A 25,170-nucleotide genomic window follows, 5' to 3' on the forward strand; every position below is an offset into this window, starting at 1 on the left:
ATCTCTTTCCACTGCAACATCTTGTCGTTTCAGCAACATCACAACCATTCTTTGTCATTATCTCCACAGCAGCAGAACAAATAACCTCCTTTGCCTCTTCACCTTCTCCTCTTTACATCTGTTTTCCGATAAAACAAAACATATATATTCTGCAATGAATCTCTCAAATATTAAACCATTCAAAGTGCATTTTTATGGTTAATCAAGAACTAAGTAAGTACATAAGTGGTTGTGCTTCAAATCAATGTGATGAACCAAATGAACCAGCCACTAGATGATAATGATAATGTGATGATTTGTGTAATTTCCGAGTGCATTGTTTCTCTGTTAACAGCAGAGCATAATGTCACCACTTGACACTGTGCAAATCTGTGTGGGTCTATTGTTCCAGAAATAGGATAGCGGTAATTTGTTTAACAGTGCAGCTCATTTGGGCCACTTTAGCACAAAGTAGCTTGGAAAGCACAAACATTTCAGAGGACAATGAACTCTCCAAGAATTCAAATGACAAAGATCCGGAAGAAATGGTAAGTCAGTTGTAAAGTGTTGATTTGAGGGCTAACGGAAAACTAAAATATTCTCGCGCAACATTGATACAGTCGGCGTCAGTGGGAACGCTCACTCACAGATCTTTGAAAGGAAAGCTATCTATTCAATTTAATGTAATTTAATGTAATGTAATCTATCACAGGCTGTTCAACGACACAGACTTAAGGATTTATCTTGCCCTTTGAAGAATAAATAGGTATAATGACCCCAATTTGTATAATACTAACGGTGGTGTGGGCTAAATGCTAGCGCCACCCGCTCTATGCACCACCCCTTATGCTTATGACGTTGGACTTTTACTTTATTTATTTCCATTTGTCCATGATCTTATAAAAGGGAACTCTCAAGCTACTTGATATGCTGTACATAAAAAAATAAACTGTAACACACTTATTTCCAGTCAAATCAATCATTCTGGGAAGCATCAGGGTCAGTTTGTTCCCCAAACCTGCAAATAAAAAATGTACCTAAAATAAAATGCAAAATTAATAGGACTTTTATGGATTCCGCCTGGACATTTTTGCTTTATTACAAGTCCCTAAAACTCGTGTTTAGTGAATTTACCTTCAGCTTTTAAAAGAGAATTGTCAAAATGCTAAAACTACTGTCAATCAGACCCTACCTCCAGACACCAGCTTTACTTGTTTATATATTTAACAAAGAGAATCTAGCCGGGATATAAAATCTGAATTCCTCTGTGCAGAGCTTGTTTCTACTCATAATTAGAGTAAAACAGACATCAGAATCCAAAACTACTGAGTCTCAGCTTCACAGGCTCCAGCCGAGTGTTTGTACTCCAGAGGGTTCAGGACCAGGACTTTTCTGAGGTAACGCCATGGTAACAATCCTATCCAACTTTATTTGTATAACAGATTTTACCAAGACAAAGTCTCCAAAATGCTGCCAACAACCTCCACTGAGACACAATTGTGTACAAACACAAATTAGTTGGTCATAAAATACACAGAATTCACTCAGTATTGTCTTAAAGAGAGAAGAAGTTGTGTTTCCCATTTCAATCAGAAGAGTTTTGCCCTCCACTTTGACCGACTGACCACTCACATAACTGACCACTCACTGCGTTTAGTACATGAACGTCAGGAAAATCGGATAAGTTGCATGTCGCCTAGTCCAATTCAAATTGATTGTCCAAAGTACATGTAAACCCCGGTAATGTTGATTGAAGTGCTGTGGATCGATTCTCCCGAATCCACTAGGTGCAAATGGTCCTGACCTCTCCTAGTCCGATTTCAGAGGTCATGTAAACGATCACTCGGACTACAGATGGACGAATACAGCTGCACATAGACTCGAAAGCTAAACAATCTATATACTGTACAATGGTGGTACGACGAGGAAATGTACGCTCAATGCATCCCGCCCACTGTCGTCCAGGAGTGGTTGCGCTAGCCTGTTTGATTTTGCTCTTGAATGTAAACCCGGTGGAACTTGAATGTGGATGAACTGAATTTTCAACAAAAATAGCGCACATCCAACACTTTTATACCTTCCATCTCGACTTCCACCCTCAACATCCAACATTTACTACCAATTACAAGAACTCTACATGATTATGGAACGTCATCAGCGCTTCATCTACAGCCAGCCATGACTGTCTGCAGCTCGTACTTACATCCGATGCGCAGGTTGATGGAGTCGCGCCTCTCTCCGTGCGGGTTCTGGAAGCAGCTGTACAGGCCGTTGTGGCTGCTGTTGACTTTGGTGAGCAGGAGCCGGGGTCCCTCCACCCTGTGCGGGGCCCTCACGTCGGTCCCGTTCACCTTCCATGTAACGGACGTGCTATTGTCCAGCGCGCCACACAGCATGGTGACGTCACTGCCCATCTTCTCGTACTGGTTTCTGCCCACTGCAAAACAACACAAGGAGATATTTAGATATTAGTTTAAAAAGTAGAGTTTCTTAATTGTAAAAAGTCGTTTTTCTAAGGGCCTATATCGTGCAAAATTGACTATTCAGAACTTTTAACCTTCTTACAGTGGTTTTGGTGCCTCATATATGTGCCTAAGGTGTTTTGATTGATTCCTACAGTCCTTAGCTAGAGAACAGTCTCTATCCTTCCCTTCAGATGAGCAGACGAACGGGGGTTACTCACCAGGATGAGTCATCCTGGTGAGTAGCGGATATTCCTATTTATGGATTTCGGCTTCCATTTTCAGGACTTTTACCATTCATACATTAGAATGTTTTATTTTGAATTGTGAATTGCATTGTTCGGCCATTTTAATAAGTCATACTGTCCTTCAACTTATCTATGGAGATAAGCAAGTTACAGGTCAGATCTGTGGAGTGATAAAAACAGGGGAAATGAATGTATGGTGGCCTGGAAGTGCCTAACAAGTTTAGATTGACATCAAAACTTTTAAATATTTAAATATGAACAAATTCCCAACATAGTCAAAGGTTGAAAACCTTTTTGAGGCATGAATTGTTCCAGTTTCAGAGAGGTCAATGGAGGGAAAAAAAAGGATAAAATCAACCTTTTGTTAAAATGTTTTCTGCTTTTGTAAAACATTTTGTCATCGTATAAATATTTCAGACCCCCCCCACACACACACACACACATTTGGACCACCATATTAATGTCAGGCAAAGCAACAACATTTCCATTGAGACAAGCAAGTGGCAGACCATTGTTGCATTGTGATTTTTTAACACAATATCTCTGTCCTGCTAAGAACACCATTTAAACCCACATTACCGCACACATACGACTTTAGTCATGACACCGGGGTTACGATCCCTCCTGTTGTCCTGGCTCTCTTGGGACCAGTCTAAACGAAGTGAGCAAAGACCCGTGATTAGCACCTTAAACACCCAGGATCAACGACACAACAGCAGCCCGCGCTAAAATATCGATCCTGGAACAAAGGAAAAGCCCTCCATTCTCCAGGAATGAAAGAGCCAAGAGATCAAACAATGTCAAGATCTTTAAGCCTCCATTTTTTACCCACAATGCCACACTCTTCCCTCGCTTGATACTGATGTCAAGCTGCTGTTTCATGTATATTTCATACAGCATAACAGAGCATCTATATTTAATATGACATGTTCCTACTTCCCCATTAATGTCAACACGACACTGTTTGTTCTCTCGATTGCTTTTAAGGTCTTTGTTTCCCCATAGCTTTCCAGAGCATTTTTATTCTTATTTTATTTTAATTGTGGTACAATTTTGAAACCAATGCACATCCAATATAATACACAGACATGAACAGAACAGTGTTAAACTTGACAAGATTTTGTGATTTGAATCTGGTAAAAATGCATTTAATTTTTTTTTTTTTCCCCATGATTGCTGTAGTTTTATTGCAGAAGCAGGTTACATTATGTCAACTGGACAACAAGTTTAGAATGAATACAATACAATAATGATAATAATAATGATAATAATATATAATAATAATTATAAATCAATCTGGACGACAGGATTATTCCGATATCTTTTGGTCTTGTTTTAAGGAAATCAAGCATCGTTTCATTTTTATTATTGCTAATACGTTCCAAACCCTGTACAAAAGACCAGAAACTAAAATGCATGAAAAAAATACTTAATTCCTATTTAATGTGTTTTTATTTACATTTTTTGCCGACTTAATACATCCCCATATGGATGTTTGATATGGATGTTTTCTTCGTTAATCTGCCTGGAACATAGCGTGACCTTATCTACATAAAATGTTCTGAGTGTCTTAGGAAGTCCTCTTTGAAGTTAGTGCCCACTATAGGCAATGGCTGCTGCCCTTTCAACGAAATACATCATTTAGTCCGTGTGGGTGAAAATGTATGGCGGTGAAATCTGGGTCAATGTCAATGGATGACATGAGGCCACTGTGGTTTTCTATGGGACTTTCATATGGAACGGCATGTGGTGGAAAATACATTCTAATTAAATTAAAATAAATAAATTCATGACGTGTCCAGTCAAATGCTTGAATTGTTTAAGTCTGATATGATGTACAGCTCTGACTTATAAACTACTAGTAACTTAAAAACCTTTATTGATAGTTAGGCCCGAGCCCCAGCAGGGCGGAGGGCCTATTGCTCCTGCAACGCTGCCGAAGGCAGCGTTGCAACTGTCTGACCAAACATGCGGGCGCAGCCCGCATGTTTGGTACCCCGTCGCCCCTGGCAAGTACAGTGAACTAGCCCATGCCGAAGGCATGGATCATGCATACTTACTCCTGCTATGACAGAAATAGTCAACAATTAGTGAATGGGCGTAGCCCATTCACTAATTGTTGACAACAGCAGCGCGAAGCGCTGCATTCCTCCAAAAACCCTCCTGGCATCGTCCCGTACGCGAGAATCCATGCCGCAGGCATGGGCCATGCTTGTATCTGCTCAAATCAATGGAAGTCTATGGGGAGTGGGCGGGGCATCCCGACGGAATGGGGAGTGAGGAGCGCGTAAGCGCTCGTAATGATGATTCCACCCCATGGCGGCATGGGGAAGGCTTAGAGCTTTCAAACGATGTATAATTTGTTGTTATAGTGGAAACGGCTATATTGTTTTTGCTAAAAATATTATTATTATTATTTTTCTTGTTCTTCTGCTTTTTGAACTCTAATTTGACCCCCTGAACATGCTCAAAAACTCACCAAACTTTGCCCAAAATTCAGAATCGGCAAAAAATTTTGTTTTTTCTGGGCCATTTTTTTTTTCGTTAAAAAATGGCGCGACAGCGCCACCGACAAAAGTCAAAATACATTGCGCCTATGGGAGACGCCCCGAGGTCAACTTTGTCGTAAAGCTACGAAATTCGGGACACGCATTCCTCTCGTGAGGACAAAAAAAAAATAATCATTGTGGCCACGCCCCCAGACTTACCCTATGGCCACCATCTTCCTTTGAAATTGAAAACACGCTGTGTTAGCCATTTTGTTCACGTCAAACTTTGACGAACTCCTCCTAGGGCGTTTTGCCCACCGACTTCAAAATCGGCGGACGTCCTCTGGACAAGTGGGGCATCTAAAGTTATCCAATTTTTTGAGATACCTTTTACGGTCTGTGTGCGGCGCAGCCGCAAAGTTGGACAACTTATTTTGGGATATTGCAGATCTGAAAATTGCTCCCATTTGATCAAAACCAGTCCGATTAGGACCAAATTTTAATCAGTTGTTAAACTTTCTAGTTTGGACCAGTTTATGATGACAAAATTGAAATGGGCGCGATAGCGCCCCCTACAGAGTGACCTTTAAATTAACATTGAAGGTCAAAAAATTGTTTTACCAAAATGTTCTAAACTTTACCCAAAATTCTATTTTTGGCGTCCCGATCAAAAAAGCCAATCAGACAAATGCCTTATTTTTTACGGCGTAGTCGTAGCGATGACAGAAACCTCCCATGTTATCCCTATCAAAATCTCTCAAATATCCACATTTTTATGTTTCACACTTTAACGAACTCCTCCTAGTGCGTTTTGCCCACGAACCTCAAAATCGGTGTACGTCCTCTAGAGAAGTGGGGCATCTAAAGTTATCCAAATTTTAAGGATAACTTTTACGGTCTCTGTGCGACGGAGCCGCAAACGTTTCCCAGAATTCTGACTATTTGGCCTTCAGAGTGGCCTATAAACAATAGAGTTTTTCCAAATGACATGATATTTTGAACAAAATTCTAATTTGCCATCCTGATCATAAAAGTATGAGAGCCAAAGTCATATTTTGTACGGCGTAACCGTAGCGATGACAGAAACATCCCATGTTATCCTTATGGGAAAATCGTAGAATCGCTCAAATCACCACATTTTTACGCTTCACACTTTAACAAACTCCTCCTAGGGCGATTGCCCGATCAAGTTCATATTTGGGGAGAATCATCTACACAAACGGGGCATCAAAAGTTAGTCATATTTTGATTTTAAGTGGTACGGTCTCTTTGCCGTGGAGCTGCAAATATACTGTCACAAATGGGAAAAACGCCAAATCCTTGAAATGTTCACATTTACGCTTCACACTTTAACAAACTCCTCCGTGGGCAATAGCTCGATCAAGCTTTACTTTGGGAAATATCATCTACACAAGCGCGGCATCAAAAGTTATCCATATTTTTATTCCAAGTGCTACGGTCTCTGTGCGGCGGAGCAGCAAATTTGACTGACACTTGTGTTGATTTGCACTGGATTGGCCATGTCCAATGTGTCGCCGTCTGTCAAGTTCTTTTTTTATTCAACACACAATAAGGGCGCCATCTTTATCAAGTCGAAAGCGCAGAGTCGGAAGGCCGGCGGCCCGTGAGGGCCGTTGGATGCCGCTTGCGGCTTTAATTTTCCATTACATCCCTTTGTGTGCTGCTGGGGAACAGTTACCATGGCAATACACTATGTTTTTATATGGCCTGAAAATTTAAGAAAAAAAACAAAAACACATTTTCAGGAGCCGGATTGAGTTTGATTTTGAGTTTGAAGTGTGACTAATTGAAAAACTGTTGTTCTTCAGGGTTGTCTGTTTCCATCCAAGTCAGTCTGTGACTTAGACAGAGCAGTGCCTCCAGTTGTTTTCTATGACATTCTGGGACATGATAAAGGACATGAGGATATGAACAAATATTGCATGATTTGTGCTCGCCACTGGTGTCGTGGACAAGGGCGTTGCACATGTGTTTTTGCTGCCACCACGGCGTTGTGGGCTTAAATCTGGGCCTCAGTCATTTGCCGTTTGTCTATAACCTCGGTCTATACCCCCAGAATGATAATTTGAGATTCAAACCATCAACCACTTAAAGTGTCTCTGACAGTTAAGATGAATATATTTTGAATTTTGCACACACAAAAAATAGATCTTTTTTTTTTTTAAGATTTAAAATTTCACTTCCTGTTTGTACTTGATGACTTCACACTAGGAAAACTCATTTAATGTCACTTTTTTAATTTGACAAACACAAATGAGAGGGACTTTATTTTGTTGAAATAATGTTTACAGGGTCAAAATGTTGTTTCTTTTGTGTAAATTATGCTTAAACTTTGACTGGAACGAGTCCCTAGTGTGATGTCACTTCCTGTCCTTTTTGTACAGATTTCATCGACTTTTCTCCACAAATACCTTTCGATTGGTGTAAAACAATCATTTATATGTACAACAGGTATAAATACACTAAATAAAGTCAACATTTGAAAATCGTAAAAACCTGTAATAAGCACTTTAAAGAAGCCACCTCAACTGCAAGATAAAATATCGGTGAAAGTCTAATATTATGAGATCCAACAATCAAAACTCAAACTTGCACTGCTTCTGTTCACCCCGTTGCCTTTACACTTAACGCTTTTTCACGGCTATTATGAATGTTGACACTTTTTTCCTGCATGGCCTGGCATTGTCAAGGATACATCTTTTACAAAACGACCTTGGCGCGACTGCCGTGATTGTCTGGCCTACAAAGCTGCATCTCCTCCATTTTGGTTGTCCCCCATTCATCTTATCTGCTGACGTTACATCACTCTTTCTCTTGCAATCTCTCCATTCCAAATATCCATCCATCTCCAAGCGCTGTCCACGTCTTTAACGGCTCCTCCTACCCCTTATCAAAGGTCGGCTTTGCCAATTTACTGGTTCTATCTCGTCTGGCAGTCCGGCTTTACCATCCTCCTTGAAATCTGAGCCTTGTCCAAATCTAACTTTGACCTTTGCAGCTTTTTCTTGTTAGTTAAGTCCATCCCGAACAAAAATATTTTCTCCAGTGCTAATGATGTTAAATTCTTCACTTGGTGGCATCACCGGGGATGACATTTAAAGGGAAGTTCAATTAATATAAGAGTGTGAGGGGATGGATGAGGAGATAGGTCAAAATGAACTAGCTTTAGTGATGGAGCCAGAGGAATGGTGTGGTGAGATATGAGGAGAAAGACGAGCAGAAGACAGAAAATTCAAGGCCAACACAATTTTTGTACCATTTTTTAACTTGAACAAACTTGTTAGGGTTCATATATATTTTTTAAAAATGTTGGTGGTTATTTCCTTTGAGTATTGCATCATCTAGATTAAAGTAAAATTAGCAGACCAAAAAGCTCTTCAATATTATGCAATTATCTCTGAAGGACTTCAATAATAAAACATTTTAGTCGGTGCTTCCCTAAAAATAACAGTACAGACTACTTCTGAAGAATAAATAAGGTAACATTGATTAACTTGGTGATAAATTGATGATGGCTGCGTTTCCCAAAGAATGTGCAATAGTTTCCCGTCATCTATGTCTATATATATATTTTTAATATTGTTATTTCGTTTTTAATCTCAATGGTTAAATAATGGTTAAACAATTGGGATGTGTTTTATTTTTATTTCAATCGGAATACATTTTGTTGCCAATGTCAGTGAAAATCATTCACACACCAGGACTTGCTCAGGTGATAGGTGCAACATAAAACAATTCAAAATAATAGTAAAATATATGAGTTCATAAAAAAAGTCAGGTAATTTAAAGACATTTTGACAATAGACTAGTGGACTGTGTAATTGACAAAATCACACGGTTTGTAATAGCTCACAAAATACAATAGCTTTGACATAAAAAACAACAAATATATGTTCATTATTCTCCTGATCGTTACCAAATCTCTGTTAACTGCTCTGAATTCATCTTCTTACAATGTCATGCACACTCCACTTCATAATAATAATAATAATAATAATAATACGAATAATGATTGGCTTTTTATGGATGGATGGTACTACACTCGTGTACACCGACCCTCTCAACACGCCCCCATCTCCCTTCTCTCAGCTACAGAACAGAAAACCCACTAATAACCGTAATGACATTTAGTTCAAGAGCTATTGATCTCTGGGTAATAGACAGAGCATTGAGGAGCGCCGTGAACCCCCGACCCAACCAAGACGCCATCATTAATGCCCTTCAATAGGCGCAACTGCACAATTTGGCTCATTAGCTCTGTATGATTCACGAGAGCTTTCAGTTGAGGCAGTAAATCAACAATATTAACGCGTAGCTGCATGTAGAACAACAGGAAGCAACCGCGCGCGCTGGGAAGAAGTAAAAGGATGTTGCATAATGGGGTTGAGCATGCCAGACAATTATACTTTCTAATTCAACAGATGTGATTGAAATGGATCCAAAGCAAAGCCAATCAGGGGTCAAACAAATAGGTGTATAAAATCAAGCAAGAGATCATTTTTTGGTTCTATTCTAGTCCTGGTTTAGTGAAGAGCATGGTTTAGTTCCTGGTTTAGTCTCTGTTTAATTACAATTTGGATGTGGTATGTGTGCAACTGTGATTGTATTTTTCATGTAATTTTTTGTATTTTATTGATTGTATTTTTAGGCCCGAGCCCCAGCAGGGCGGAGGGCCTATTGCTCCCGCAACGCTGCCGAAGGCAGCGTTGCAACTGTTCGACCAAACAGCGCCCGCATGTTTGGTACCCCGTCGCCCCTGGCAAGTACAGTGAACTAGCCCATGCCGAAGGCATGGATCATGCATACTTACTCCTGCTATGACAGAAATAGTCAACAATTAGTGAATGGGCGTAGCCCATTCACTAATTGTTGACAACAGCAGCGCGAAGCGCTGCATTCCTCCAAAAACCCTCCTGGCATCGTCCCGTACGCGAGAATCCATGCCGCAGGCATGGGCCATGCTTGTATCTGCTCAAATCAATGGAAGTCTATGGGGAGTGGGCGGGGCATCCCGACGGAATAGGGAGTGACGAGCGCGTAAGCGCTCGTAATGATGATTCTACCCCATGGCGGCATGGGGAAGGCTTAGAGCTTTCAAACGATGTATAATTTGTTGTTATAGTGGAAACGACTATATTGTTTTTGCTAAAAATATTATTATTTTTAGGCCCGAGCCCCAGCAGGGGGAGGGCCTATTGCTCCCGCAACGCTGCCGAAGGCAGCGTTGCAACTGTCTGACCAAACATGCGGGCGCAGCCCGCATGTTTGGTACCCCGTCGCCCCTGGCAAGTACAGTGAACTAGCCCATGCCGAAGGCATGGATCATGCATACTTACTCCTGCTATGACAGAAATAGTCAACAATTAGTGAATGGGCGTAGCCCATTCACTAATTGTTGACAACAGCAGCGCGAAGCGCTGCATTCCTCCAAAAACCCTCCTGGCATCGTCCCGTATGCGAGAATCCATGCCGCAGGCATGGGCCATGCTTGTATCTGCTCAAATCAATGGAAGTCTATGGGGAGTGGGCGGGGCATCCCGACGGAATAGGGAGTGACGAGCGCGTAAGCGCTCGTAATGATAATTCCACCCCATGGCGGCATCGGGAAGGCTTAGAGCTTTCAAACGATGTATCATTTGTTGTTATAGTAAAAACGGCTATATTGTTTTTGCTAAAAATATTATTATTATTATTATTTTTCTTGTTCTTCTTCAGCGCTTTGATCTCTAATTTGACCCCCTGAACATGCTCAAAAACTCACCAAACTTTGCCCAAAATTCAGAATCGGTGAAAAATTTTATTTTTTCTGGGCCATTTTTTTTTTCGTTAAAAAATGGCGCGACAGCGCCACCGACAAAAGTCAAAATACATTGCGCCTATGGGAGACGCCCCGAGGTCAACTTTGGCGTAAAGCTACGAAATTCGGGACACGCATTCCTCTCGTGAGGATAAACAAAAAAAAAACATTGTGGCCACGCCCCCAAACTTACCCTATGGCCGCCATCTTCCTTTGAAAATGAAAACAAGCTGAGTTAGCCATTTTGTTTACGTCAAACTTTGACGAACTCCTCCTAGGGCGTTTTGCCCACCGACTTCAAAATCGGCGTACGTCCTCTGGACAAGTAGGGCATCTAAAGTTATTCAATTTTTTGAGATACCTTTTACGGTCTGTGTGCGGCGCAGCCGCAAAGTTGGACAACTTATTTTGGAATATTGCAGGTCTAAAAATTGCTCCCATTTGATCAAAACCAGTCCGATTAGGACCAAATTTGAATCAGTTGTTAAACTTTCTAGTTTGGACCAGTTTAGGCTGACAAAATTGAAATGGCAGTGATAGCGCCCCCTACAGAGTGACCTTTAAATTAACATTGAAGGTCAAAAATTAGTTTTACCAAAATTGTCTAAACTTTACCCAAAATTCTATTTTGCCGTCCCGATCACAAAAGCCAATCACAAAAATGCCTAAATTTTTACGCCGTAGTCGTAGCGATGACAGAAACCTCCCATGTTATCCCTATGGGAAAACCACAAAATCTCTCAAATTACCACATTTTTATGTTTTACACTTTAACGAAGTCCTCCTAGTGCGTTTTGCCCACCAACCTCAAAATCGGTGTACGTCCTCTAGACAAGTGGTGTATCTAAAGTTATCCAAATTTTAAGGATAACTTTTACGGTCTTTGTGCGACGGAGCCGCAAACGTTTCCCAGAATTCTGACTATTTGGCCTTCAGAGTGGCCTATAAACAATAGAGTTTTTCCAAATGACATGATATTTTGAACAAAATTCTAATTTGCCATCCTGATCATAAAAGTATGAGAGCCAAAGTCATATTTTGTACGGCGTAACCGTAGCGTTGACAGAAACATCCCATGTTATCCTTATGGGAAAATCGTAGAATCGCTCAAATCACCACATTTTTACGCTTCACACTTTAATGAACTCCTCCTAGGGCGATTGTCCGATCAAGTTCATATTTGGAGAATATCATCTACACAAGCGGGGCATCAAAACTTACCCATATTTTGATTCTAAGTGCTACGGTCTCTGTGTGGCGGACCCGCAAATATATGTCAGAAATGGGAAAACAGCGAAATCTCTAAAATCACCACATTTTTACGCTTCACACTTTAACGAACTCCTCCTAGGGCGATTGCCCGATCAAGCTCATATTTGGGGAAAATCATCTACACAAACGGGGCATCAAAAGTTATCCATATTTTGATTTTAAGTGGTACGGTCTCTGTGCCGTGGAGCTGCAAATATACTGTCACAAATGGGAAAAACGCCAAATCCTTGAAATGTTCACATTTACGCTTCACACTTTAACAAACTCCTCCGTGGGCAATAGCTCGATCAAGCTTTACTTTGGGAAAAATCATCTACACAAGCGGCATCAAAAGGTATCCATATTTTTATTCCAAGTGCTACGGTCTCTGTGCGGCGGCGCAGCAAATTTGACTGACACTTGTGTTCATTTGCACTGGATTGGCCATGTCCAATGTGTCGCCGTCTGTCAAGTTCTTTTTTTATTCAAGACACAATAAGGGCGCCATCTTTATCAAGTCAAAAGCGCAGAGTCGGAAGGCCGGCGGCCCGCGAGGGCCGTTGGATGCCGCTTGCGGCTTTAATTTTTCTTGTTCTTCTTCAGCGCTTTGATCTCTAATTTGACCCCCTGAACATGCTCAAAAACTCACCAAACTTTGCCCAAAATTCAGAATCGGCGAAAAATTTTGTTTTTTCTGGGCCATTTTTTTTTTCGTCAAAAAATGGCGCGACAGCGCCACCGACAAAAGTCAAAATACATTGCGCCTATGGGAGACGCCCCGAGGTCAACTTTGTCGTAAAGCTACGAAATTCGGGACACGCATTCCTCTCGTGAGGACAAAAAAAAAAAATCATTGTGACCACGCCCCCAGACTTACCCTATGGCCGCCATCTTCCTTTGAAAATGAAAACACGCTGTGTTAGCCATTTTGTTCACGTCAAACTTTGACGAACTCCTCCTAGGGCGTTTTGCCCACCAACTTCAAAATCGCCGGACGTCCTCTGGACAAGTGGGGCATCTAAAGTTATCCAATTTTTGGAGATACCTTTTACGGTCTGTGTGCGGCGCAGCCGCAAAGTTGGACAACTTATTTTGGAATATTGCAGGTCTAAAAATTGCTCCCATTTGATCAAAACCAGTCCGATTATGACCAAATTTGAATCAGTTGTTCAACTTTCTAGTTTGGACCAGTTTATGATGACAAAATTTAAATGGGCGCGATAGCGCCCCCTACAGAGTGACCTTTAAATTAACATTGAAGGTCAAAAATTAGTTTTACCAAAATGTTCTAAACTTTACCCAAAATTCTATTTTGGCGTCCCGATCAAAAAAAACAATCAGACAAATGCCTTATTTTTTACGGCGTAGTCGTAGCGATGACATAAACTTCCCATGTTATCCCTATGGGAATACCGCTAAATCTCTCGAATATCAACATTTTTCTGTTTCACACTTTAACGAACTCCTCCTAGTGCGTTTTGCCCACCAACCTCAAAATCGGTGTACGTCTTCTAGACAAGTGGGGCATCTAAAGTTATCCAAATTTTAAGGATAGCTTTTACGGTCTCTGTGCGACGGAGCCGCAAACGTTTCCCAGAATTCTGACTATTTGGCCTTCAGAGTGGCCTATAAGCAATAGAGTTTTTCCAAATGACATGATATTTTGAACAAAATTCTAATTTGCCATCCTGATCATGAAAGTATGAGAGCCAAAGTCATATTTTGTACGGCGTAACCGTAGCGATGACAGAAACATCCCATGTTATCCTTATGGGAAAATCGTAGAATCGCTCAAATCACCACATTTTTACGCTTCACACTTTAACGAACTCCTCCTAGGGCGATTGTCCGATCAAGTTCATATTTGGAGAATATCATCTACACAAGCGGGGCATCAAAACGTATCCATATTTTGATTCTAAGTGCTACGGTCTCTGTGTGGCGGACCCGCAAATATATGTCAGAAATGGGAAAACAGCGAAATCTCTAAAATGACCACATTTTTACGCTTCACACTTTAACGAACTCCTCCCAGGGCGATTGCCCGATCAAGCTCATATTTGGGGAAAATCATCTACACAAACGGGGCATCAAAAGTTATCCATATTTTGATTTTAAGTGGTACGGTCTCTGTGCGGTGGAGCTGCAAATATACTGTCACAAATGGGAAAAACGCCAAATCCTTGAAATGTTCACATTTACGCTTCACACTTTAACAAACTCCTCCTAGTGCGTTTGGCCCACCGATCTCAAAATCGGTGTACCTCCTCTATACAAGTGGGGCATCAAAAGTTATTCAAATTTTATGTATAACATTTACGGTCTCTGTGCAGCTGAGCCGCAAACTTTTCGCAGAATTTGGACTATTTGGCCTTCAGAGTGGCCTATAAACAAGAGTTTTTCCAAATGACATGACATTTTGCACACAATTCTCATTTGCCATTCCCAAAATAAAAGTATGGGAGCCAAAGTCATATTTGGTAAAGCGTAGCCGTAGCGATGACAGAAACATCCCATGTTATCCCTATGGGGCAACTGCAAAATCTCTAAAATGACCACATTTTTACACTTCACACTTTAACAAACTCCTCCTAGGGCGATTATCCGATCAAGTTCATATTTGGGGAGAATCATCTACACAAGCGGGGCATCAAAAGTTATCCATATTTTTATTCCAAGTGTCACGGTCTCTGTGCGCTGGAGCTGCACATTTGACCGATATTTGTCTTCATTTGCACTGGTTAAGCACAGCATTGTACATGTCCAATGTGTCACTGTCTTAGTTCTTAGACAATTGCGTTAGCGCCAACTCTGTAAAATGCAGAGAGCTGAGTCGGAAGGCCGGCGGCCCGCGAGGGCCGTTGGATGCCGCTTGCGGCTTTAATTTGTAATTGTTCATGTAATTTCTAAAGTAAATAGATACATCAATTGATAGAAATAAACTGACAATTCAAAACTATATATTTTAGCATCGAAGTTGTCAAAAGTCCTTACAAATGTTGTCTGTAATAAAACCTAAGCCTATTAATATCTAGTTTACACAGAAGCTAGCAGCAGAACATAATCATCAGACATTTTAAAGTTCAAAAAATTGTCTAAATGAACGAAAATATTGAAACCACTCTACGCCACTGACGCAATAATCTGGAAGCGTAATCCCAGTGAACCCTTTTATAAATGTGCAATATTGTTTAAAACATGAATAAAAGTATGAAAAAACACTTGAACTTAGTATAATTACGTAATAGTACTTACTCTACAGCTCAAATCTCATTTTGCATTAAAAAAAATAACAAAATATCCCCGCAAATGCAAGAAAAAATACACACAACTTATGATGAGTCTCAAAAATATTGTTCCAGCTATTATCTATTGACCTAAAAGTTGTAGTTATCGTGCCAAGCATATATTTGGTCTCGGTTCAGTGCATTGCATATCACAGCTCCCTAAAATAGACTACTAATGCAAAAATGATATCAGAATATCGTATCAGTATTTCCTGTTTAACCTTTTTGTATGTATAAGCTTGACACTCCCACAAAAAAAATACTGTTCACAGTTCAATGTTATGAAATGGCTAATCATATAGAGACGCCAACAACAATGTCAAGTGTAAATTGCACTTCCTGTTGACATCAGCCACACAGTCAAACCAATATTACCACCAAGATAAAATACTATATATATTATTGGGTAAAAACGTATTTTTTTGCTATACAACACGATGTTACATGGAATATTTATCCAGGGCAAACATGCAACTTGCAAAATCCGTCTCGTTATTATCGGCAAAAACACTGTAGCATGTTTGGACCTGGGGGAGATGACACCAGCCTGCACCATTCCCTCACTCCCAGTTGGATTCTGCAGTGCAACAAGGCCATCGTTCTTGAATGATGATGATTTCCCAGTGCAGAGAATTAGCATAGGCAGCCAGATCACGTCGCGCTATGGGGTCGCGATGCTAAGATCTGCTGGCGTAACGCAGTGAGCCAGGATTTCTGAATTAATAATGGCCAGAAATCCTATGTGTTAAGAATTGTTGTAAATACTCACGCGCCAACCCCTGTATGGAACAAAATGATGTCGCTATATGCAAACCAGGTACGTTAATGCAGAAATATATACAGCAGGAATGTAGTGACTCGGTAGTTGAATATTTATGGATTTAAATGTATTAGGCTTGCTGTATATGTGAGGTAAACACGGGTATGTGCATGATGGTAAATAAATATTAAAGGACACATATTATGCAAAGTTTAGTTTTCTGAGCGAGCGTTTAACCACATTCTAACATTGTTTACTCAGCAAAAACATACCTGGAGCTGCATTTACCTTCATTCACTCTAGTTTGATTAATCCTGGTTAGAAAGTTCTCTCCCCCCGACCGTCAAAAACACTCCATTCAGAATCTCCTTAATAACTGACATTTTCTTGATCTGTGATGTGGCGCTGAGATTTTCTGTTTCTGTTTTTATGTCCATAAATCATCACCAGACTCGTTTTGAGCCTTTCTTTGTCATACCACGATCCATTGCAATTGTGTGTTTAAGCTAGGAAGTCGGCACACAGCTGCATTGGCAAACGGTGTTGATTTTAAAATTGTGAACAACAGCCAGTATACACACGTTTTTGTTGTTGTTCTAAAACATTAAAAGCCAAAGTAAAGGTACTCAAGAGCATGTTTACAGGTCAATAACAATGCTACTAACGCATAATATTTGTCCTTTAAGAAAAAGAGAGTTTGGATGTAGGTAAGACTTGGGGTCAGTGGGGGGGTCCCAAGAGAAGTGAGAAAAAAGGAATGATAACTTCAAACAACACAGGTAAAAGTAGCAATAAGTTTCCTATGATCGTTGAAAGCTTGAGTGATTGCAGTTCCACAATTCACCACAAAAACTGGCATAATGAGTAGTATGTTGTAGACTACTGTTCAAAGTCAAGTCTCTGTTGAACATTTACAACCATTTGATCTAAATTCAAATTGACCAAAGTGCATAAAGAAGCAACAGATTCTCCAGAAACCGTTAAATGTACAATCCTATATACAGAAGATCTCGGTCACCGTCTCCTCCATCTCAAGCCAAACTCAAACAGAAACGTGCAATCAGGTTTGTTTACATCAGTGACGTGGAGGAGATCATCGGTCATCTACCATTGATACAACATCAATGCACCTGTCAATCACGCTCCACTGAGACTCACATCTTTGTCAAGTATTGTGGAAGTGTGTAAAATGAGCTTAACAATGGAATATTTGGATAAAACCAAAAACTACAATATGTATGTTCGGGTAAAAAAGGACGGAAAGACATTTAAAAAAAATGGTGGTCAATTGAGGTTAGATTTACTCAAAGTGAATATCCACATGAGAGCAGCGCCACTGTTTGCTCAGTTGAATTAATATTGGCAGAATCATGGACTCTGGAACAGTACAAAGCTTCTCATTATGAGGTGCACTGTGTATTTTTCTGGTAGAGGATTCACCAAGTGCTTGTCTCCATGGTGATGTAATTGCTTGCTTGGAATGTATGGAATTAAGCTTATTGATGTGGCCTTTTACTTAATTACAGGTATTTGTATTGCCAAAAAAATCCAGAAGAAAAACCTGTATTCTTTCTGTGACTGAGATTGCGTGTAAGTAAAGCCATACTGTAATGCACCTTTAACACCGGTTGTAAATACTTATGTGTGCAGGAGAGCAACAGTTTACTACTAAATTGGAGCATAACCAGGCAAAACAGACTAAATAATGTATCCATAAATTGTTGGTGGATTTGAATGTGAAACACTGAAGGTCTTACGGAATGCATTATTCAGGCTTTTCTAACCATGTTTTCTTACCACGGCCTTGGTCTTTCACAACGTATAATGTGCAATTTGCAAAACATGTTATTTCATCCGAGGTATGTCTCAGCATACAAGGCAAAGGACTAAAGAGGGAAGAGGTTTGAATGAGGCTAAGACAAATTAACGTACTTTTCGAACTTTAAGCCACTACTTTTTCCCCACACTTTGAACCCTGCGGTCATTACAACGGTGTGTCTAATTTATAGAGTTTACTGGCAAACGGCCACCAGGGGGGGCACTCTAGAAGGAAGCGCAAGCATTTGACACGCTGTAGAAGAAGACAATCCGACCAGTATTCACAGAGAAATGAGTCTAATGAGGAAGTGATTCTTGACGCGGCTAAACGCAAAGACACACGAAGCGCGCACAAAATATAAAATATAAATATCTCATGTTACAACACAACACTCACTCGATAAGTACGAGCTCAGGAGCAGATGAAGCAGAAGTGAAGACACAGACACAGGTAAATCAGCTCACACAGAGTCATCAAGGACAGAGGGGACAGTAGAGACAGGTGTGACGTGTTTGTCGTGCTGTGTGTTTTATTACAACCCAACTCATATTCACTTAGTCTAATTAGTAAAGCGACACAGTGAACCTCGGGTGCGCCGCCAGACCCCCAGTACAAAAGACGCATCACTACCGCGTTTATTTATGTGTAAATATCTCATGTTACAACGTGGGCACCTGCGGCTTATTGTTACAACGCAGGTGCCCACGTTGTAACATGAGATATTTACACATAAATAAACGCGGTAGTGATGCGTCTTTTGAACTGGGGGTCTGGCGGCGCACCCGAGGTTCACTGTGTCGCTTTACTAATTAGACTAAGTGTATATGGACAAGTTCTATTTTCTGTGTACATTTTGTGTGTGAGGCTTTTATTCAGGAGCAATGCACAGCCCGAAAAGCACGGTAGCTGCTATTGTCAAAGTTAGAGTGGAAGGTCTCGTTCAGTTTGTGTTGTTGACGTTTGGTTGTGTTGACTGTTAATTTGATGACAGATGACTACAACTGAATCTTTTTCTATGTAAGTTAATTTGAACAAAAGCCGCTCTCACGAAATGTACAAAGAAAAAAGTACAACAACAATTACAAGTACTTTTATTTTGGTGTTTTTTTTAATCGGAAGACTGGCGTACTGTTTGCATGCTCGTTGTTTTTAGCATTGGCGTGACGGCAAAACTCCACTCTGGACTCTTGACAGTTTTGAAACGCACTTAGAAACTCATCGCCGTGAATGATTAGGATGCTATGGACGCGTTAAAGAGGAATACGTTTAGACCGCTGCAAACCGTGTAAAATTAACAAGTACATTTTTCTAAGACAATACAGAGCAAGTACAGCACCTTTAATAAGAAGACAGACTACCAGAGGGTACAAGTTTGTATAAAATTATAATTCTTTCAAGCCTCCATCTGTCTCTCCATATGTCAGAAAATGCCTATTTATTACATCGGAGACTTTAGGCGAAGATGTGTATTCACTCTGACACAGCCACAGGGTTTGTACACCCACACTGCAGGAGCCGGGGATCAAATCTAAAGTGCAAAAGACATCACGCACCTTCCCCCTGTCGGCCCACTCGAGTCAGATTATACTACTCCACCACAGAAGGTGCAGAGAGCCGGGGTTACGGAGGTAGGTGGAGTGTGCGTGGTTCAATATGCACTTGTACAGTTGCGAGAGAGCTCCATTGTCCGTGTGTGTGCATCACCGCGGCGAGGGAAGGTAAACAGGAAGAGGTGGAGATGTGGGATGGAGGAGGAGAGCTGGTGCTTATGTACATATACGCTCTGAAAATGAAAACCCACGCAACGTTGTTTAGTGTTTGAGTCGGACTGTGTGGTTTAATTAAGGGTAATTAGTTACTTTGTTTATGATCCTAAAGTCTGGATCAGTTACACATTTACTCCTGTAGTGTTACTTCTTTGTATGCTTTTTTCATGCTTATGTAAAGCCTCGAGTAAATGTTCACTATATTTTCACAATTTATTATTTTATATATATATATATATATATATATATATATATATATATATATATGTGTATATATATATATATATATGTGTATATATGTATATATATATTTTTATGTTTGTTATTGCGCTGTAGCATTTCTTTTAGATATGTTGTTACTCAAACATATTTTGCCACTCAACGCTGTACATGTATAATCTTTTTGCATTACTATACCTTGCTTTGGTATGTAATTTTGAATAAATACAAATATTGCAGACTATGGGACAAAAAGTATAAGTAGCCTGAGTCTGGTAGAAGGAGCAGTTTAGGGGACATTTAAAGTATATAGTCCAGTGGAATTACAGTCAACTCACTGGACTCATCGGTTTCTTAAACAGACTGGCAATATCTACATTTTTGCAATACAATTAATCCATGCCATCCATTTTTTTTCATTTGCAATTTATTTGATTACAATTTGTCATAAGATTGTGTAGGTTTGTTTTTTTCTTTTGAACAAACATTATTGGGACATGGGTAGTGGAACATGAACACACAATTGCAGTTAATTGCCTTTAATAAACCTGTGCTTTTCAACACTTTGTATCACGTGATGTGTTTTTCAGGGCCATAGTTTTGGACTGGGGGCCCCGGCAAGTCTCCTGTCGATGCAGAGGGGGCTTCAAGCTAAAAAAGGTTGGGAACCACTGGTGTAACCACTGCCTCTTCTACCAATAAAAGATATATTAGTCATTTACTGCGTACAGTAAATAGTTCTGCAGACCAATTAGTCACCTCACGAACACCTGCGGCAGAGTGATACTTTACAAGTGATGAGGCTCCATAACGTGCACAAGATTTTCTAATGTATTCATAGCTGGAAATGATCTTTACTTAATTCCAATGAACTGTTTTGCAAAATAATATGCCTTAAAGTGTGTTTATAAGTTGAAATGTTGCTCATTTGAGGCGATTAAACCAAACTGGTAGTTACTTTGAACCCTCAAGTGGCGGTAGTAAATATTTAAAAGCTGGAAAGTGCAGTTATAAGTGTGCGTAAATACCGGTTTGCAGAGTAATTGCTTGCACTGGGAACATTTTCAGCCTACTTTCTAATCTTTTTTAACAGCTAAACAGGCCCGTTTTCGCTTAAGTCAGCATGTGGCACCTCTGGTTAGGGCAGGTTCCTCCGCTAAGGTACTCCAGAGCCCCGCGCTGAAGCTGCCCCCGGTGATTAACTGCTCCAAGACATAATAAGTATTGGCAATAAACTGCTGTTGGCATGTTCATGGTTCTGCATACATTAGAAGGTAATACTGTATAGGCATCTGGACACTGTATGCAGAATGTGCACCGCTTCGGCACATGAAACAAAGAATGCACATGCTTTTGGCCAGGTTTTAATAGTGCATCTTTATCAAAAACGTATCCAAACTCTTGTTTTCTTTAATTCACATGTTCATCATCAAAGCCGCGTCTTGGCTTTTTAGTTCCGCCTTCAAAATGCAAGGTTAGGGGCTTGATTTTCAAAAGATGTCTTATAAAAATGTAACTGATTCACACAGTTTTTCAATGTAATTATTTGGAGTAGCCTGACCAGCCAAGACCACGTTGAAAACTTTGAAAATACTTTATTGGTGTGATTGACAGGCGCATTAACCAATCAGAGAAATGCATGGTCCGTTCGTGTCTAAACAAACATGGCGGCTTACGCGGAAAAAATGTAATGAAAATAATTAAGAAACGTCGGCAATTTCTGCAGAGTCAACAAGAAACGCACTCAACTCTGTAAATCTGAGGTAAATTAAGTTATATATTTTGTTCTGAGTGTCTTTTTTGACGCCCCTATGGTCTGATTCTAGACCCTAGAATTCTGTTCAAAAGCAGAAGGGACTGGCTGCTCAGGCACATTTTGAAGGGCCTTTTGCAAACTTCTGAACCAAAAAAGGCACAAAAAACTACCACTAATTCAAACTATCAAGACAGACATTATATTTACACTCCTTTCACAACAGTCTGTATGATTATTTTTTAATGGATGGTGTACTGCGCTAAAAAAACATTGGGTTAAAGTATATTTGTAGTATTTTATCGTCCCCATAAGGTTATTTATCCTCTTCATTTGACGCATCATTCAGTGGGACCATATCACATCTTGAGTGAGGTCTGGTCAGGACTTTAGCTGGAGGATTTTACCTATTGTTTTTAATATTGATTTGAAGAGAACACTTCCATTTTAGCTCATCCTTGTCAATCAACCTAAAACCACAACAACATCTTGAATCAAATTGTGCAATTACCAGATATTCTGTACAATGACAATGTATTTGCAATCACTTCTTTTAGAATTGGAAAGGACATTGGAGTTTCATTGCTGCATGACGTGATTTATATATTTTCAGTTGTTGCGTTTCTCGTGATTCTGAATAAAAATCCATTTATTCTGATATTGTTGAGCTCCGAAAATTGCCAAACAGCTTTTCGCCTCCTTCCTGTACAAACACGCTGAAGTGAAGTTATCTCTCCATCTTCTCTCGATCTCGTCTCCCGTTCGCAAAGAGCGTAACATTCAGCCGTCTCCCTCTCGCTCTCGCTCCTGCTCTTCTCCTCTTTCAAGTGAGCCAGCTGCATCTGTGCGCGCTCAATGTGTCTGCGCATACGAGAAAGTCACTTCCTCTTCCCATCTTATCTGTGCCGGACCCCCACTGCACCTCTGCTCCTCTGCTCCCACACCGCACGCCGCCAGTGTCGTGCGGAAATGAAAAGCAAGGACGACTTTCGAACTGGGTTAATGGAGAGTTCTTTTTTCCTGAGTTAATTTCGTTTTTTAGGGCTGGGCTGGAGATAGAAATAGATTCCGATGATCTGATTCTTGTGAGAATTTGGCGGTATCATATATGAGCCTCTGTCATGCTGTAAATGAGTGACAGCTGGATTTAACTGACCACAATGACGTGTGAAAATGTGATAAACAGTATTCATAATAATGTCTGATGAAAAGTGGACATTTCTATTCATGAATTCATGATTTTGCCTCTGACAGGTTTCACGGAACTGAAAGAGAAATACATTTAGAATTTTGCTCAAATTTAAAGAGCAGTGAAGAGCAGAGAAGAGAAGAGAAGAGCAGAGAAGAGAAGAGCAGAGAAGAGCAGAGAAGAGAAGAGCAGAGAAGAGAAGAGCAGAGGAGAGAGGAGCAGAAAAGAGCAGAGAAGAGTAGAGAAGAGCAGAGAAGAGTAGAGAAGAGAAGAGAAGAGCAGAGAGGAGCAGAGAAGAGCAGAGCAGAGAAGAGAAGAGCAGAGAAGAGAAGAGCAGAGAGGAGCAGAGAAGAGCAGAGCAGAGAAGAGAAGAGCAGAGAAGAGAAGAGCAGAGAAGAGCAGAGAAGTGCAGAGGAGAGCAGAGAAGAGTAGAGAAGAGCAGAGAAGAGAAGTGCAGAGAAGAGAAGAGCAGAGAAGAGAAGAGCAGAGGAGAGAGGAGCAGAAAAGAGCAGAGAAGAGTAGAGAAGAGCAGAGAAGAGTAGAGAAGAGAAGAGCAGAGAGGAGCAGAGAAGAGCAGAGCAGAGAAGAGAAGAGCAGAGAAGAGAAGAGCAGAGAGGAGCAGAGAAGAGCAGAGCAGAGAAGAGAAGAGCAGAGAAGAGAAGAGCAGAGAGGAGCAGAGAAGAGCAGAGCAGAGAAGAGAAGAGCAGAGAAGAGAAGAGCAGAGAAGAGTAGAGCAGAGAAGAGAAGAGCAGAGAAGAGCAGAGCAGAGAAGAGCAGAGCAGAGAAGAGAAGAGCAGAGAAGAGAAGAGCAGAGAGGAGCAGAGAAGAGCAGAGCAGAGAAGAGAAGAGCAGAGAAGAGCAGAGCAGAGAAGAGCAGAGCAGAGAAGAGAAGAGCAGAGAAGAGAAGAGCAGAGAAGAGCAGAGAAGAGCAGAGAAGAGTAGAGAAGAGAAGAGCAGAGAAGAGAAGAGAAGAGTAGAGAGGAGCAGAGAAGAGTAGAGAGGAGCAGAGAAGAGAAGAGCAGAGAAGAGCAGAGAAGAGCAGAGAAGAGCAAAGAGAAGAGCAGAAAAGAGTAGAGAAGAGTAGAGAAGAGCAGAGAAGAGCAGAGAAGAGAAGAGCAGAGAAGAGAAGAGCAGAGAAGAGCAGAGAAGAGCAGAGAAGAGAAGAGCAGAGAAGAGAAGAGCAGAGAAGAGCAGAGCAGAGAAGAGCAGAGAAGAGCAGAGAAGAGCAGAGAAGAGCAGAGAAGAGTAGAGAAGAGCAGAGAAGAGAAGAGTAGAGAAGAGCAGAGAAGAGCAGAGAAGAGCAGAGAAGAGAAGAGCAGAAAAGAGTAGAGAAGAGAAGAGAAGAGCAGAAAAGAGTAGAGAAGAGTAGAGAAGAGCAGAGAAGAGAAGAGTAGAGAAGAGAAGAGTAGAGAAGAGCAGAGAAGAGAAGAGAAGAGCAGAGAAGAGAAGAGAGGAGCAGAGAAGAGAAGAGAAGAGAAGAGCAGAGAAGAGCAGAGAAGAGCAGAGAAGAGCAGAGAAGAGCAGAGAAGAGAAGATAAGAGCAGAGAAGAGCAGAGAAGAGAAGAGTAGAGAAGAGCAGAGAAGAGAAGAGCAGAGAAGAGAAGAGAAGAGAAGAGAGGAGCAGAGAAGAGAAGAGAAGAGCAGAGAAGAGCAGAGAAGAGAAGAGAAGAGAAGAGAAGAGCAGAGAAGAGAGGAGCAGAGAAGAGAAGAGAAGAGCAGAGAAGAGCAGAGAAGAGAAGAGTAGAGAAGAGCAGAGAAGAGAAGAGCAGAGAAGAGAAGAGAAGAGAAGAGAGGAGCAGAGAAGAGAAGAGAAGAGCAGAGAAGAGCAGAGAAGAGAAGAGAAGAGAAGAGAAGAGCAGAGAAGAGAGGAGCAGAGAAGAGCAGAGAAGAGCAGAGAAGAGCAGAGAAGAGAAGATAAGAGCAGAGAAGAGCAGAGAAGAGAAGAGTAGAGAAGAGCAGAGAAGAGAAGAGCAGAGAAGAGAAGAGAAGAGAAGAGAAGAGAGGAGCAGAGAAGAGAAGAGAAGAGCAGAGAAGAGCAGAGAAGAGCAGAGAAGAGAAGAGAAGAGAAGAGAAGAGCAGAGAAGAGCAGAGAAGAGCAGAGAAGAGCAGAGAAGAGAAGAGCAGAGAAGA

At 40.8% G+C, this 25,170-nt stretch overlaps 2 protein-coding genes across 5 annotated transcripts in view; one reads left to right on the forward strand and one right to left on the reverse strand.

Moving 5' to 3' along the window:
* The window catches only part of cntfr (ciliary neurotrophic factor receptor), a 359,444-nt gene that overhangs the window by 133,034 nt on the left and 201,240 nt on the right, over nucleotides 1–25,170 (reverse strand). For all 4 annotated transcript variants that reach the window (XM_072453602.1, XM_072453603.1, XM_072453605.1 and 1 more), the window contains one exon: nucleotides 2,183–2,416. In XM_072453602.1, coding sequence (XP_072309703.1) covers nucleotides 2,183–2,416 — 234 coding nt within the window. The remainder of the gene's footprint in view (nucleotides 1–2,182; nucleotides 2,417–25,170) is intronic.
* On the forward strand, nucleotides 22,707–24,613 carry LOC140368229 (uncharacterized). The gene is made up of 4 exons (XM_072455182.1): nucleotides 22,707–22,849; nucleotides 22,894–22,936; nucleotides 23,618–24,310; nucleotides 24,372–24,613. Exons 1-3 carry the CDS (start codon nucleotides 22,707–22,709, stop codon nucleotides 24,035–24,037), a joined length of 606 nt encoding a protein of 201 aa, XP_072311283.1. The 3' UTR covers nucleotides 24,038–24,310; nucleotides 24,372–24,613.

Source organism: Eucyclogobius newberryi, unplaced genomic scaffold, assembly GCF_026437365.1.
Source record: "Eucyclogobius newberryi isolate DKJ021-1_F unplaced genomic scaffold, fEucNew1.0.hap1 SCAF_2, whole genome shotgun sequence".
NCBI classification, from domain to species: Eukaryota; Metazoa; Chordata; class Actinopteri; order Gobiiformes; family Gobiidae; genus Eucyclogobius; species Eucyclogobius newberryi.

Excerpts from the sequence above, each read along its gene's own strand:
- LOC140368229 (XM_072455182.1), top strand. The coding sequence starts at position 22,707 with ATGTGTCTGCGCATACGAGAAAGTCACTTCCTCTTCCCATCTTATCTG. Across the intron at positions 22,850-22,893 it reads AAGGACGACTTTCGAACTGG|GGCTGGGCTGGAGATAGAAA; the intron begins GTTAATGGAGAG and ends TTCGTTTTTTAG. Across the intron at positions 22,937-23,617 it reads ATTCCGATGATCTGATTCTT|AGCAGAGAAGAGAAGAGCAG; the intron begins GTGAGAATTTGG and ends AGAGAAGAGCAG.